At 36.6% G+C, this 15,768-nt stretch overlaps 1 protein-coding gene across 15 annotated transcripts in view; it reads left to right on the top strand.

Moving 5' to 3' along the window:
* Positions 1–15,768, top strand: part of MYO9A (myosin IXA) — a 257,820-nt gene that overhangs the window by 48,679 nt on the left and 193,373 nt on the right. For all 15 annotated transcript variants that reach the window (XM_061430254.1, XM_061430252.1, XM_061430257.1 and 12 more), the window contains exon 2: positions 10,285–11,195. In XM_061430254.1, coding sequence (XP_061286238.1) covers positions 10,356–11,195 — 840 coding nt within the window. In that variant the 5' untranslated portion in view covers positions 10,285–10,355. The remainder of the gene's footprint in view (positions 1–10,284; positions 11,196–15,768) is intronic.

Here is a 15,768-nt window from a genome sequence, read left to right as displayed (position 1 = left end):
TCAGTTAATCAGAAGTAGATGTTTTTCTGGAATTCTCTTGCTTTTTCTATGGTCCAGTGGATGTTGGCAATTTGATCTCTGGTTCCTCTGCCTTTTCTAAATCCAGCTTGAACACCTGGAAGTTCAGGTTCATGTACTATTGAAGCCTGGCTTGGAGAATTTTGAGCATTACCTTGCTAGCGTGTGAGATGAGTGCAATTGTGCAGTAATTTGAACATTCTTTGGCATTGCTTTTCTTTGGGATTGGAATGAAAACTGACCTTTTCCAGTCCTGTGACCACTGCTGAATTTTGCAATTTTGCTGGCATATTGAGTGCAGCACTTGCACAGCGTCATCTTTTAGGACTTGAAATACCTCAGCTAGAATTCCATCACATCCACTAACTTTATTTGTAGTGATGCTTCCTAAGGCCCACTTGACTTCATACTCCAGGATGTCTGGCTCTACGTGAGTGATCACACCATCATGGTTATCTGGGTCCTTAAGATCTTTTCTGTCTAGTTCTTCTGTGTATTCCTGTCACCTCTTATTAGTATCTTCTGCATCTGTTAGGTCCATACCATTTCTGTCCTTTATTCTGCCCATCTTTGCATGAAATGTTTCCCTGGTATCTCTAATTTTCTTGAAGAGATTTCTAGTCTTTCTGTTCTGTTGTTTTCCTCTATTTCTTTACATTGATCACTGAGGAAGGCTTTCTTATCTCTCCTTCCTATTTGGAATTCTGCATTCAGATGTGTGTATCTTTCCTTTTCTCCTTTCACTTTCACTTCTCTTCTCAGCTATTTGTAAGGCCTCTTCAGACAACCATTCTGCCTTTTTGCATTTCTTTTCTTGGGGATGGTTTTGATCACCACCTCCATCCAGTGTTATAACAGCATAGGCTCACTTCATGTCTCTGAGTCACATTTTGGTAATTCTCTCAATATTTCAAACTTTCTCATTATTATTATATTTATTATGATTATCAGTGATCTTTGATGTTGCTATTGTAATTGTTCTGAGGTGCCACAAACCACACCCATATAAGACAATGAATTTAATCAGTACATGTTGTATGTGTTCTGGCTGCTCCAGGGATTGGACACTCCCTTATCTCTTTCCCTCTTCTCAGCCCTCCCTATTCCCTTAGATATGAAGTATTGAAATCATGCCAATTAATAGTTCCACAGTAGCTGGTCAGCGGTCAAGTGAAAGAAAGAGTTGCATGTCTCTCACTTTAAATCAAGAGTTAGAAATGATTCAGCTTAGCAAGCATGGCATGTCAAAAGCTGAGATAGGTTGAAAACTAAGCCTCTTGTGTCAGTTCGATGCCATTGCAAAGGAAAACTTGAAGGAAATTAAAAGTGGTACTACAGTAAACAATGTATAAAAGAAAGTAAAATAACCTTATTGCTGACATGGAGAACATTTTAGTGGTATGGACAGAAGATCAAACCAGTTACAATATTCCTTTATTTCAAAGACCAATTCAGAGCAAGGAAGGCCCCAACTCTCTTCAATTTTATATAGGCTGAAAGAGGTGAGGAAGCCACAGAAGGAAAGTTTGAAGCTAGCAGAGATTGGTTCATGAGGCTTAAGGAAAGAATCTGTCTCCGTAACATATAAGTGCAAGGTGAAGCAGCAAGTGCTGATGTTGAATTTGCACCAAGTTATTCAGAAGATCTAAGATAATTAAGGAAGATTGCTTAAACAACAGATTTTCAATGTAGATGAAACAACCTTCTACTGGAAGAAGATGCCGTCTAGAACTTTAATAGCTAGAGAGGAGAAGTCAGTGGTTGTTTGCAAAGGTCAGGCTGTCTCTTGTTAGGGGTTAATGCAGCTGGTGACTTGAATCCTAGTGCTTATTTATTCAAAAATCGTAGGGTCCCTAAGAGTTATGGTAGATCTACTCTGCTTGTGGTCTGAAATGGAACAAACCAAGCCTGGATGCTGGTGTATTTATTTACAAGATGGTTTACTGACTATTTTAAGCCCACTGTTGAGACCTACTGCTCAGGAAAAAAAAGATTGCTTTCAGAATATTACTGCTCATTGACAATACACCTGGTTATCCAAGAGCTCTGATAGGGATGTATGATGTTATTGTTTTTATGCTCCCTACCAAACATCCTTTCTGAAGGTCATGGATCAAGGTGTAATTGTTACTTTCAGGTCATCTTATTTAAGAAAAACTTTTCATAAGCCTATAGTTGTCATAGAGTGATTCTTCTGATGGTTCTAGGAAAAGTCATTTGAAAAGCTTCTGGAAAGGACTCACCATTTTAGATGCCATTGAGAACATTTGTGATTCATGAGACGATATCAAAAATTCACAGGAGTTTGGAAAAAGCAGATTACAACCCTCCTGGCTAACTTTGAGGAATTCAGTATTTCAGTAGAGGAAGTGAATGCAGATGTGATGGAAATAGCAAGAGGATTAGAGTTGGAATCCGAAAATGCGACTGAGTTGCTGCAATTTCATGTTAAAACCTGTAGATGAGTAGGTGCTTCTTATGGATGAGCAAAGAAAATGGTTTCCTGAGGTGGAATCTACTCCTGGTGAAGATGCTGTGAAGATTACTGAAATGACAATAGAGGATTTAGATTATTACATAAATGTAGTTGATAAAGCAGCAGCAGGGTTTGAGTGCATTGACTACCAATTTTGAAAGAAGTTCTGTGGGTAAAATGCTATCAAACAGCATTGCATGCTACAGAGAAATCATTTATGAAAGGAAAAGAGTTGATGCAGCAAACTTCATTGTTGTCTTATTTTAAGAAGTTGCTGTTGTCACCCCAGCCTTCAGTCACTGCCACCCTGATCATCAGCAGCAATCTGCATTTAGGGAAGAGCCTCCACCAGCAAAAAGATTACAACTCACTGAAAGCTTTTCAGATAGCTTTTTTTTTAAGCAATAAAGTGTTTTTTAATTCAGGTATATACATTTTTTAGACATAATGCTATTGCACACTTAGTAGACTGTATAGTGTAAATGTAACTTTTATATATAATGGGAAAGCAAAAAATCTTTGTGACTTTCTTTATTGTAATATTTCCTTTATTCTGGTGGTCTGAAACCAAAAACTGTAATGTCTCCAAGGTATGTCTGCATGTGATTATACATTAGTATGGTAATGAGTATATTTGTTTATAGAACATTTCAATTTTAAGTACTAAGAAATGAAAAAACCTGAGTACTAGCTCTTGAATACCACTTTTCCAGAGTCATTTTTCTAACATAACTTCAAAATGTTTAATAACTCTCTCCCCATGAGTAGCATGGGGAGAGTAGCAGTACACAAGTCAGTAATGTTTTCTCAAAGGACCCTACCTTGATAGTAGAATGTTCTTTCAAAATGTACTGATGAGTCTTTTGCTTTGAAGCTGTAGCAAAGCTAGGTTTTCATTTTTAAGTTGTACATTTTCCTGATTCTGTCCTTTGAGTTCTCTTGTTACTGAGTAATAAGTTATGATCTTGCTTGCTAAACTGCATAAACAGATCCCTGTGATAAAGTACATATAAAGAGAAAGGCCACTTCTTTTTTCTTGTTGAAAAATAACTTGGGAGAACGTGATAAAAAGTAAAAGCAACAATACTTTTTTGCAAATTAAGTTTTATTAGCATATAGCTGCAAAACACTTCATTAAAAATATTTAGTTATTCCTTTTGATCTTTTTTTTTTTTTTAACCAAACTTCTCACTTAAAGGAAACTGTATTCCTGAACTCTGTTTCCTTCACCATAGTTTTTCCTCTGTAATTAGTCTCTTCTAACTCCGTCCAGTGAATAACATCATAAGCTTGCCTATCCTGAACCACACCCTCCTGACCACAGCAACCGTCTCACCACATTGTTTTTCTCTGTTAGCGTATACTTTTGAAGTAACTGCTTTGGGATAGGGCATAAAAAATATTAAATAATTTTCTTTATGAAAAATATAGCAATGTCTAATTGGTATTAAGTGCCAGTAATTCTTAATATGTATAGTTTTATTTTCACAATTTGTTATTTATCCCAACATCATTATTAATCCTTTCTCTGCTGATTTGAAATATCAATCGTAAATTATATATGTATATATTTTGCTCTTTTAGCCTTAATCTCTGTTTTACAAGATAATAGTTTTATTTCCTATCTCATAGAATTTCTGTTCAATTAGAATGAAGTAATGCATATCAAATTTATTTTTGGTGAAAACTATAAAAGGAAAATTTGAAGATTTTTTTCAAAAGCGAATATTTTGGTCCATTATATATATGTATACCTTTATATACAATTTTATATTTTATATGTTTTTACTTGACATTGTATTGTTCATCCCTTGCCATGTTTCTGCATGGTTGGTATTACAAGTATTCTTCACCATCCATATCTGTTTAATTCTTCAGTTTTGATAGTGAATTTGGATGTCTCGGTGGTACTGCCTTATTTGAATTTATTTGATTACCCAAGTGGATAGCAAATAGTACGATAGTGAAGGAAGTATCCAAAAATATATTCAAATATATTTGGCTCCTGAATTTAGATTGTGAGATTTTTTTGGATATGAGAAATTTGTATAATAAGGGATACCTATATATATATATTTTTTGGGGGGATACCTATATTATCAAAGGATATTGTACTGAACCTACTGTAGTGGGTTCTTTTGGTCACAGAGAGTAGAAACCCAACTCGAAGTGGCTCAGGGAATAAAAAGGAATTGATTGGCACGCTTAAAAAGGCAATTCAGTGGTTGAGTTTATCAGAGACACAGCTAGATTCAGTGGCTCAGTGTTGTAAGGCCTTGCTGTGTGTTGAGTTAGTTCATTTCTTTAACTGCAGAGAGGCTTCTTCTGTGCATTCAGAGAAGATGCCTGCCAACAGCTCTAGATTTATATCTTAGGTTAGCAGTCCTAGTAGGAACAATAAATGCTTCTTTCCTAATAGTTACAGCAAATTTTCAGTAGATTGTCCCAATAAGCAGCCACTGTCGCTAAGGAGAATGGAATAAACTGGTTGGCCAGGCCTGTGTCTCGGCTAACTGGAGGATGAGGTCAGTCCATTCAAACTGTGTCAAATGGCAAGGCGGGAGGTCTTCTGAGGAAAATCATAGTACTTTGACCAGAAGAAGCTACAGAGTACTTACTGATAAACCAATAGATGTCCACACACCTATGCTGTGGTGTGTCATACGATAACTCATTTCTTCCATCACCCTTTCTTTAGTTGAAATACTACAAGGTTTTTTTTCTTTTAGTACCAAATTTGGCTTTTAGTTGCTGTTGATCTACCAAAGGTTAAAATGGGGCTCTAACAGCCTGTCTAGTGATGAAGATCAGCTAATATGCACTCTTAACATATGTTAACCTGAAGAGCTATTTCATAACCCACCCTTTTACTCTTGTTTTTAAATTCTTCCAGAAAAAGTGTCATTTTTTTCTTTCCATAAGAGTTACCTGTCTGCCTTTGACTTAAATCTTAGTCTTGTTTACCAAAGAACCTTGGCTTATTAGACCTTCTTTTTTTTTTTTTAAGTTTTTGGTGTCTGCTTCTCTGTTTGATTCTATTTATAATCATAAAGGTGTGTTCTCAAGCCCTCTAACAAACATTTCACTCATATGTCTTCTCCATTCTCCTATAGCAGATATGAGAACACCTGCCAGTCTACTTACTTGCCAGTCTGTCACTTCCTGTTTAACTTATTATAGTTCTTTTCTGTTTTCTGCTTTTCAGGGTCACCACTGATATCCAGGGACTTTTGTCTCAGGTGTAAACCTAGTATTACAGTATGTAAAAGCTAAAATGGGCTTAAGAGATATTTAACTCAACTTTCTTTTTCCATTTTGCTCGAAGTTATTTTGATTATATCAACTTTCTTTTGGCTAGAATTTACATGTATAGCTTCTTTTTTTTTTTTAAACTTTAGGTTCTGTATCCTCATATTATACACTTGTGTGTATTGAAATCAGCACATAGGTGGATTTTAAAAACCTGCTTTGACAATCTTTTGTTTTCATTGGCGCATTCACACTTAATAATTTAGTTACTTATATTTAGTTTGCTTTCTGTTTGTTCTGTCTGTTCTAAATGCCTCTGTTGCCCTCTTTTGAATAGATTATTTTTTATCATCCCATATTTTCATTCTATTAGTTGTGAAGTTATGTTTTTATCCTTTTTTTTTAGTTGTTATCCTAGAATAGGGGTCGGCATCTTTTTCTTTTAAGGGACACATAATAAACATTTTCAGTTTTATGGACTATATTGGTCTCTGTCATAATTGTTCAGTTCTGCCAGTACAGTACAAAAGCATCCATAGGTAATAGGTAACAGTGTAAATTGTAGAGGACTAGATGTAATCAACCAGACAAATGAGCACTGGTTTGAGATCAAAAATTGGGAGAATATTTTTGTCTTTAAAGTGAGATAGTGGAAGAGGAACTGTAAGAGTGATTCATAAAAAAAATAATGAACCTATCAGGAAGATTATAAGAAAAATATTTGTAATGTGAGGGCTGTTTTTAGAATGAGAGGATGGCCACCTTAGTCAAATGCTGCAGTGTGGTGTGTTAAGATGAGGTTTGAGAAAAAACCCTTGGATTTGACAGCTTTGTGGTCATTGGTGACATCTTTCAAAAACATTGGCAGTAGCTTGCTATGTGGAAAGAGTGGTAAGGGAGTGGAAAGTGGAAATATAGACCGTCGATTCCCAAATGCTATTCTCTGGACCAGCAACAAAAGAATCGCTTTGTTTTCCCAACCTCAGAACCATTTTGAGGCTTAGAAATGTATATTTTTAAAATGTTTCCCAGATGATTCTGATAAACACTCATGGCTTGCTGTCAAGATGTATTTATGAGTGATTTTTTAAAAAACATTTTGGGGGGGAGTGTGCTGCACAGCTTGTGGGATCTTAGTTCTCCATCCAGGTATTGAACTTGGGCCCTCTGCAGTGAAAGCATGGAGTCCTAACTTCTGGACCACCAGGAAATTTATGAGTGACATTTTGAGAGAACCCCTTTTTTCTAACACAAAGAAGTGACTGTGTAACAAAAAGAGATAACTGAATTGACATAAATGGGGCTCAAAATAAGGCAAACATTTCTATCTTGGAAAGAGAATGGAACACAGAGCAATGAGTAGGGCTTATGGCTGGGAGCTTTCAGGGAATGCAGCTGAGGTTTTGGCCTTTTTGAGATAATGCAGAAATGTCACTGGAATTGGACTAATCGTTGGTAACCACGAGTCCAGGGTAGGTGGGGCTCCTCTATTGAAAACAGTATTTCTGAGTTTGGTTCTGGGGCTGCCATACTATTCATCTTTATAGGTGACTTATGCAGTATCCTTGGAGAAGGCAATGGCACCCACTCCAGTACTCTTCCCTGGAAAATCCCATGGACGGAGGAGCCTGGTAGGCTACAGTCCATGAGGTCGTTAAGAGTCGGACACGACTGAGCGACTTGACTTTCACTTTTCACTTTCATGCATTGGAAAAGGAAATGGCAACCCACCACAGTATTCTTGCCTGGAGAATCCCAGGGACGGGGGAGCCTGGTGGGCTGCCGTCTGTGGGGTCGCACAGAGTCGGACACGACTGAAGCGACTTAGCAGCAGCAGCATGCAGTATCCTGGAATAGTACAGGGAACAGCCTGTGTGACCATAAGGAGTAGCTTTGCTGCTTTCTGTTGCCAGAGGCCATAGTTTATATGAGGCTTTATTCCTAGGAATTCAGGAGAACACAAACATAGCTTTCCAACTAAAAACCTCCTGGCTTAAAACATAACTGTGCTGTTACTGTAGGTCAGATCTCCTTGTTTGAATAGACCAAATGTAAGAAAAATATTTATGAGATAACTGGGAAAATTAAATGTCAGTCGTATTAAAAATATTAATTTAAAGGTTAATAGTATTGTAATAGTATTAATAGTATTGTGGTGGTGTTAAAAAAAAGTAGTAAATAATGGGTTCTTAGTAAATGTTGGTATGAAAAACAAGTCTTCCATCAAAAAGTGTACCTATAAAGCTAAATTCTCAAACTAATTAAGTCATCTAATGCTGAGAAAAATAAGAAAATCAACAATCATAAGAGCAATTCACTCTGATCACATTAAAATATTATTCTGAAAAATATCCAGTTATGTAGAATGTTTAAGGAGGTAAGTAAACAAGTATTATCTCTTAATTGCAAAATTTAAATTGAAAAAAGATTGGATGAATATGAAAATAAGATAATCCTTAGCAGTGAAACAATGTGATTACAAAAAACAACAACATGGTGTTTATGAATGGGAAGTCAGTAGGATGTCAGTTTTTTTCAATATTGATCTATAAAATCCATCAAAATGCCAAAAAGTTTTTTCATTGTAGTTGATAAACTGATATTTAAATTTTTTATGGTGGTACATAGTTAAACTAACATTAAAGAGGAACAAATTGAGGTGATATGCCCTCCAGATATAAAGCTATACTAATTAAGATAGGCTTACTGTTGGTAAATAGACTAGTGAGAAAGATTACAGAGCCCAGAACAGATTGATACTTATATGGAATTAGCCACATGGCAGAGGTAGCATTATGAGTCAGTGAGGAAAGATTAGAATCTTCATTGTGGTGCTGGTTCAGTGGCTAATCTGAATTTGATTTGAAAATAATTATGAGCCCTGTCTTACAACATACATGAAAATAAGTTATGTATGCATTAAAGACTTAAATAAGGAAAGCAAAATTTTGGTCTTTTAGGAGAAAATATAGGATAATAACTTTATATCCTTAGGATAAAGGAAGATTTAGAAAAACTATACCAGGAGATAATAGTATATAGGTTTTAGAGCCAGACTGCCTGCTTCAAATCTCAACTTTATCACATTTGGTCAAGTTATGTAAAATTTATGTGTTTTCTCTTTTGTAAAAATGATGATAAAAACAATCCTCAGGGATGACTTGGGAGTTTTAAATTAAATAATTCATGTGCAATGCTTTGAAAAATGACTAGTACAAATAAACACATAATAAAAGTTAACTGCAATTGCTAATGTTGCTTATTAAAGAAGAAATAGTAACCTGTAAAGGGTTGATAAATTTATCAAAAATATAACTTCTGTACAACAAAAGGCAACATGAACAAAATAGAAGGATAAGCTACTGAATGGTAGCAGATATTTGTCACTCATTCAACTAAAAATATATGGGATATATAAAAAACTCATTCAAATTAATAATGAGAAAACAAATCAAAAAGGGGAAATTGAATAAACAATCATAGCCCCAATGGCAAATGATAGGATGTGTTACTACCCCTTCTCAGTGGTCATCAGGGAAATACAATTTGAAGTACCGAAACAGCTTTTTACATTTCTTACATTGGCAGAAACTCCAGTTTGACAGTACTGACTTTTGGTAAGGAGGCAGAGAAACACAAGCTCTTCCTAGATGACTGCAGTAGTCAGTTGATACAACTACTATGGAGAGCATTTTGTTAGTATCTAGTATAGTTGGAGAAGGCAATGGCACCCCACTCCAGTACTCTTGCCTGGAAAATCCCATGGACGGAGGAGCCTGGTAGGCTGCAGTCCATGGGGCCGATAAGAGTTGGAAACGACTGAGCAACTTCACTTTCACTTTTCACTTTCATGCATTGGAGAAGGAAATGGCAACCCACTCCAGTGTTCTTGCCTGGAGAATCCCAGGGACGGGGCAGCCTGGTGGCTGCCGTCTATGGGGTCACACAGAGTCGGACACGACTGAGGTGACTTAGCAGCAGCAGCAGTATAGTTGAAGGATTCTCTTGTTGTTTTCTTGGTTATAACTCCATCTAGTTTAATTTGTTTATCTGATCTCATCTTTTTACTGTTTTTACTTTCACGAATTTTTGCTTTGTTGGTAACACTCTTTCTTGGTTTTGCTTTATCCATAAGAGCTTTTGGATATATGATGATTAGATTTATGTGATTGTTTTGTCCATTTCAATTCAGTGTTCAGTGAGGCTGTTTTCATATGTAAAGAAAGAAGTTGATTCTGATCCCAGGTACCTACCTCAGAAACATATAAGATAGTAGAGGACAAATTAATTATTATTTTTACTTTTGGGGTTTTGAATTACTAATATAACAAAACATTGAAAAAATTTTGGCTGCTTTAGAAGCGTCCAGGTTTGGACAATATATGAAATACTGGGATCTCAGTTAGACTGTTTTCAAGAACTGTTCCTATTCTAAGAGAAGAGTTGGGATTTTTTGTTCTAAAAGATATAATCAACATAATTGTTAAGCCTCTTTTTTGTGTAATATGACTTCTTAGTGTTTGACATCTTTTATGTTGCAGTTCTTTTGCCATGAAAATGATTTGTGCAATCCTGAACACATACCATCCATGCTGATGGGACAGGATCCAATATGAATATAAATGATGGAGGAAGACGACGCTTTGAGGATAATGAGCACACATTACGTATATATCCTGGGACAATTTCAGAAGAGACGATCTACTGTCCGATTCCTGCCAGAAAAAACTCCACGGCTGCTGAGGTGATTGACTCACTTATAAACAAGCTTCATCTTGACAAAACAAAATGTTACGTTCTAGCAGAGGTAAAAGAATTTGGTGGAGAAGAATGGATACTCAATCCAACAGACTGCCCAGTTCAGCGAATGATGTTATGGCCCCGCATGGCTCTGGAAAATCGCCTGAGTGGAGAGGACTACCGTTTTCTTCTGAGAGAAAAAAACCTCGATGGATCAATTCATTATGGTAGTCTTCAGTCATGGCTACGGGTAACAGAAGAACGTCGCAGGATGATGGAACGGGGTTTCCTTCCACAGCCTCAGCAGAAGGACTTTGACGATTTATGTAGCTTACCTGATTTGAATGAGAAAACTCTCTTAGAAAACCTACGAAATCGCTTTAAGCATGAAAAAATTTATACCTATGTTGGCAGTATTCTAATAGCTATTAACCCATTCAAGTTTCTTCCTATTTATAACCCCAAGTATGTCAAAATGTATGATAACCATCAATTGGGAAAACTTGAGCCTCACATATATGCTGTGGCTGATGTAGCTTATCATGCCATGCTTCAGCGCAAAAAGAATCAGTGCATCGTTATTTCAGGAGAGAGCGGTTCTGGAAAGACTCAAAGCACGAACTTTCTTATTCATCACCTCACTGCCCTCAGTCAGAAAGGATTTGCCAGTGGAGTGGAACAAATTATTCTTGGCGCTGGACCAGTACTTGAGGTAAGTGTATAGAAATAATTTTTATTAAACATATCTTAAAAAAAATTAAAATTTGTTAGATGTGAGAAAATGAAATAAAACTAAATAGAAGTATAGATATCATTTTTTAGTTACCAAGGAAAACTGGAAGATAGGAGACAGTGTGGAAGATCGAAAGATGTAACAGAGGCAGTATTTTTTCAAAGAGGAACTTTGGGCCATAGTGATGCAAAGGAAAGAGAGAACTGGAGTCAGATATATCCCCCTGTAAAGGGAGATAGCAGGGGCAGGACTCCTGTGTTATGGTAATGGGTAGTTGGGGAAAATATTCTTTTCAATATATTTTTGTCTTTGCAGCTTTAAAATCTGTGCCTAGGATTGAAATTCTAAGGGTTCATCTTGGAAAATATAGAGACTATGGGAAAAATTTTTTACTTATATTTTATAAGTAATATCATCAAGGGTAGAGAGGAAACAGAATACACTTTTTGTTTTAGAGCTTGAAAGAGAGTTAATATTACTTGTTTTGAAAGAGTTTTTGTGAGGTGTAATTGCACAGATTTAAAGTGTACAATTTGATAAATTTGTCGTATGTGTATACTCATTAAACCACCAACACAGTCAAGATACTAAACATATCCATTATCCCTAAAATTTTCTCGTATCCTTCTGCCATGCCTCTTTCTCACTTCTCCTTCTCCTCTTATCTACTAGAAACCTCTTACGTGCTTTCTGTCATTGTAGGTTAGTTTGTACATTTTACAGTTATATATAAATGGAATTGTGTAGTACATGCTATTTTATGTTTGACTTCTCTCACATGGTATAGTTACTTTGTGTGTGTGTCAACAATCCCTTTTGCTAAGACAGTATTCCATATTGCATTGTATGGGTTTACCACACTTTGTTCATTCATTCATCTTTTGATGAACATGTAGGTTGTTTCCAGTTTTTGGTTATTATATGTAAAATAGTATGTTTTTGTGTGGACATAACCTGTTTTTTTTCTTGGGTAAATAGCTAGGAGTGGAATGACTGGATCATATCATGTATGTTTTTGTATTTTAGTTGCTAAGTCATGTCTGACTGTTTTGCCACCCCATGGACTGTGTAGCCCACCGGGCTCCTCAGTCCATAAATTTCCCAGGTAAGAATACTGGAACAAGTTGCCATTTCCTTCTCCAGGGAATGGTCCTGACCCAGGGATCGAACTGGCATCTCTTGCATTGGGAGGCAAATTCTTTACCACTGAGCCACCTGGCTAGCCTGGGTCCTATCATAGGTATATGTTTAACTTTTAAAGAAACTGCCAAACTTATGCATAAATTGTACATACTGTTTTACATTCCCACCAAGCAGTGTATACAGTTCGTGTTATTCCATATCCTTGCTAACCTTTGATACAGTCATCCTTTCTAATTTTAGCCTTCAAATAGGTATACAGTGGTATCTCATGATTTTAATGTGTATTCTATAATACATTCATGATGTGAACACCTTTTCATGTGTTTATTTGCCACTTACATTTCTTCTTTGGTCAAGTGTCTGTCAAAATCTATTGCCCAGCTTGTTATTGTTGTGTTTAGAGAGTTCTTTGTGTATGCTGCTAAGTCGCTTCAGTCGTGTCCAACTCTGTGCGATCCCATAGACGACAGCCCACCAGGCTCCCCTGTCCCTGGGATTTTCCAGGCAAGAACACTGGAGTGGGTTGCCATTTCCTTCTCCAATGCATGAAAGTGAGAAGTGAAAGTGAAGTCGCTCAGTCGTGTCCGACTCTTAGCGACCCCATGGACTGCAGCCCACCAGGCTCCTCCGTCCATGGGATTTTCCAGGCAAGAGTACTGGAGTGGGGTGCCATTGCCTTCTCCATTCTTTGTGTATACTGGGTGCAAATCTGTTATCAGACATGTGTTCTGAAAATATATACATATCTTCTCCCAGATTTAACCCTCTCTTTTATAGAATTTAAATTTTAAAATTTTCATAATGAAGTAGGTTGATTGACAGTGTTGTATTAGTTTCTGGTATACTGGAAAGTGATTCAGTTATATATATCCCTGGTGGCTCAGATGGTAAAGAATCCACCTGTGATGCAGGAGACCTGGGTTCAATCCCTGGGTTGGGAAGATCCCCTAGAGGAGGCATGACAACCCACTCCAGTATTCTTGCCTGGAGAATCACATGGACAGAGGAGCCTGGTGGGTTCCATGGGGTCGCACAGAGTCAGACACAACTGAGCAACTGAGCATGCACGCACACACACTCTTTTTCGAATTCTTTTCCATTATGGTTTTTTATAGGATATTGAATATGATTCTTTATATATAATTATAAATCAGATAATCATATACATATTATAACCATATAATATGATTATACAGTTGGACCTTGTTGTTTATCTGTTTTATATGTAGTACTGTGTTTCTGCTAACCCGAAAGTCCTAATTTGTCCCTCTTTCACCCCCTTTTCCCTTGGGTAACCATAAGTTTGTTTTCTAGGTCTGTGAGTCTGTTTCTTAGCAGTGAAAAGCTTAAGAAAGAAATCATGCCTAGGACCAGATGGATTCACTGATGTATTCTACCAAACATTTAAAGAAGAATTAACACAAATCCTTCAAAATTCTTCCAAGAAATAGAACAGGAGGGAGGAAAAGTTTCTAATTTTACAAGGTCCAAAATATTTCACTGATACTAAAATTAGACAAAGACACCACAACATAAGAAAACTACAGACCAGTATCCCTTGAAACAGAGAAATTCTTAAGGAAATACTAGCAAACAATTCAGCAAAATATAAAACAAGTATTATGGTAAAGTAGGATTTATATTAAGGAATGAAAGATTGGTTAAACAATATAAAAATAAATGCAGTGTTAAACATTAGTAGACTAAAGGACAAAAGCTACACCATTATCTGAATAGATAGCAGTAAAAGCATTTGACAAAAACACCACCTTTTCATGATTAAAACAAGCAAACAAAAAAAAGACACTCTCAACAAACAGAATAAGAAGGAACTTTCTCAGTCTGATTAAGAACACCTATTTATAAAAATATAGGTTAAAAACATACTTAATAGTAATGCTTTGGTCAGAAAGAAGATACAGATGTCTGCTCTCACCATTTCTTTTTTCTTCTCTTTCTTTTATTGAAGTATAGTTGATTTGCAATGTTGTTTTAGTTTCTGGTTTACAACACAAAGTGATTCAGTTACATATATATACACACACACACACACACATATGTACACATACTCTTTTTCATATTCTTTTCCATTATAGGTCATTACAAGATACTGAATATAGTTAATTCCCTTTGCTATACAGTAGGACCTTGTTTATCTGTTTACATATAATAGTGTGTATCTGCTAAGCTCAAATTCGAATTAATCCCTCTCCAACCCCTTTCCCCTTTGGAAACCAAATATTTTCTGTCTATGTCTGTGAGCCTGTTTGTTTCATAAATAAGTTTATTTGTGTCATATTTTAGATTCTACATATGAAATCTATGGAATTTTCTTTCTCTTTCTGATTTCACTTAGTATAAAACCTCTAGGTCCATCTATGTTGTTGCAGAAAGCATTATTTTATTCTTTTTTATGGCCGAGTATTGTTCCATTGTTTATGTATCAGTTCAGTTCAGTCTCTCAGTCGTGTCCAACTCTTTGCAACACCATGGACTGTGGCAAGCAAGGCTTCCCTGTCCATCACCAACTCCTGGAGCTTGCTTAAACTCATGTCCATCGAGTCGGTGATGCCATCCAGCCATCTCATCCTCTGTCGTCCCCTTCTCCTACTGCTTTCAATCTTTCCCAGCATCAGGGTCTTTTCCAGTGAGTCAGTTCTTCGCATCAGGTGGCCAGACTGTTGGAGTTTCAGCTTCAGCATCAGTCCGTCCAATGAATATTCAGGACTGATTTCCTTTATGATTGACTGGTTTGATCTCTTTGCAGTCTGAGGGACTCTAAAGTCTTCTCTAGTACCACAGTTCAAAAGCATCAATTCTTTGGCACTCAACTTTCTTTTTGGTCCAACTCTCACATCCATACATGACCATAGCCTTGACTAGATGGACCTTTGTCATCTAAGTAATGTCTCTGCTTTTCAATACACTGTCTAGGTTTGTCATGGCTTTTCTTCCAAGGGTCAAGCATCTTTTAATTTCATGGCTGCAGTCACCATCTGCAGTGATTTTGGAGCCCAAGAAAATGAAGTCTGTCACTGTTTCCATTGTTTCCCCATCTATTTGTCATGAAGTGATAGGACCGGATGCCATGATCTTTGTTTTTTGAATGTTGAGTTTTAAGCCAGCTTTTTCACTCTCCTCTTTCACTTTCATTAAGAGGCTCTTTAGTTCTTCTTTGCTTTTTGCCATAAGTGATATTTTCTGCATAGCTGTGATTACTGATATTTCTCCCAGCAATCTTGATTCCAGCCTGTACTTTATCCAGCCCTGCATTTCGCATGATGTACTCTGCATATAAGTTAAATAAGGAGGGTGACAATATACAGCTTTGACATGTTCCTTTCCCAATTTGGAACCAGTCCGTTGTTCCATGTCTGATTCTAACCATTTCTTCTTGATTTGCGTACAG

Source organism: Bos javanicus, chromosome 10, assembly GCF_032452875.1.
Source record: "Bos javanicus breed banteng chromosome 10, ARS-OSU_banteng_1.0, whole genome shotgun sequence".
Classification (NCBI taxonomy): Eukaryota; Metazoa; Chordata; class Mammalia; order Artiodactyla; family Bovidae; genus Bos; species Bos javanicus.
This window is presented reverse-complemented; position numbering and strand designations above follow the sequence as displayed.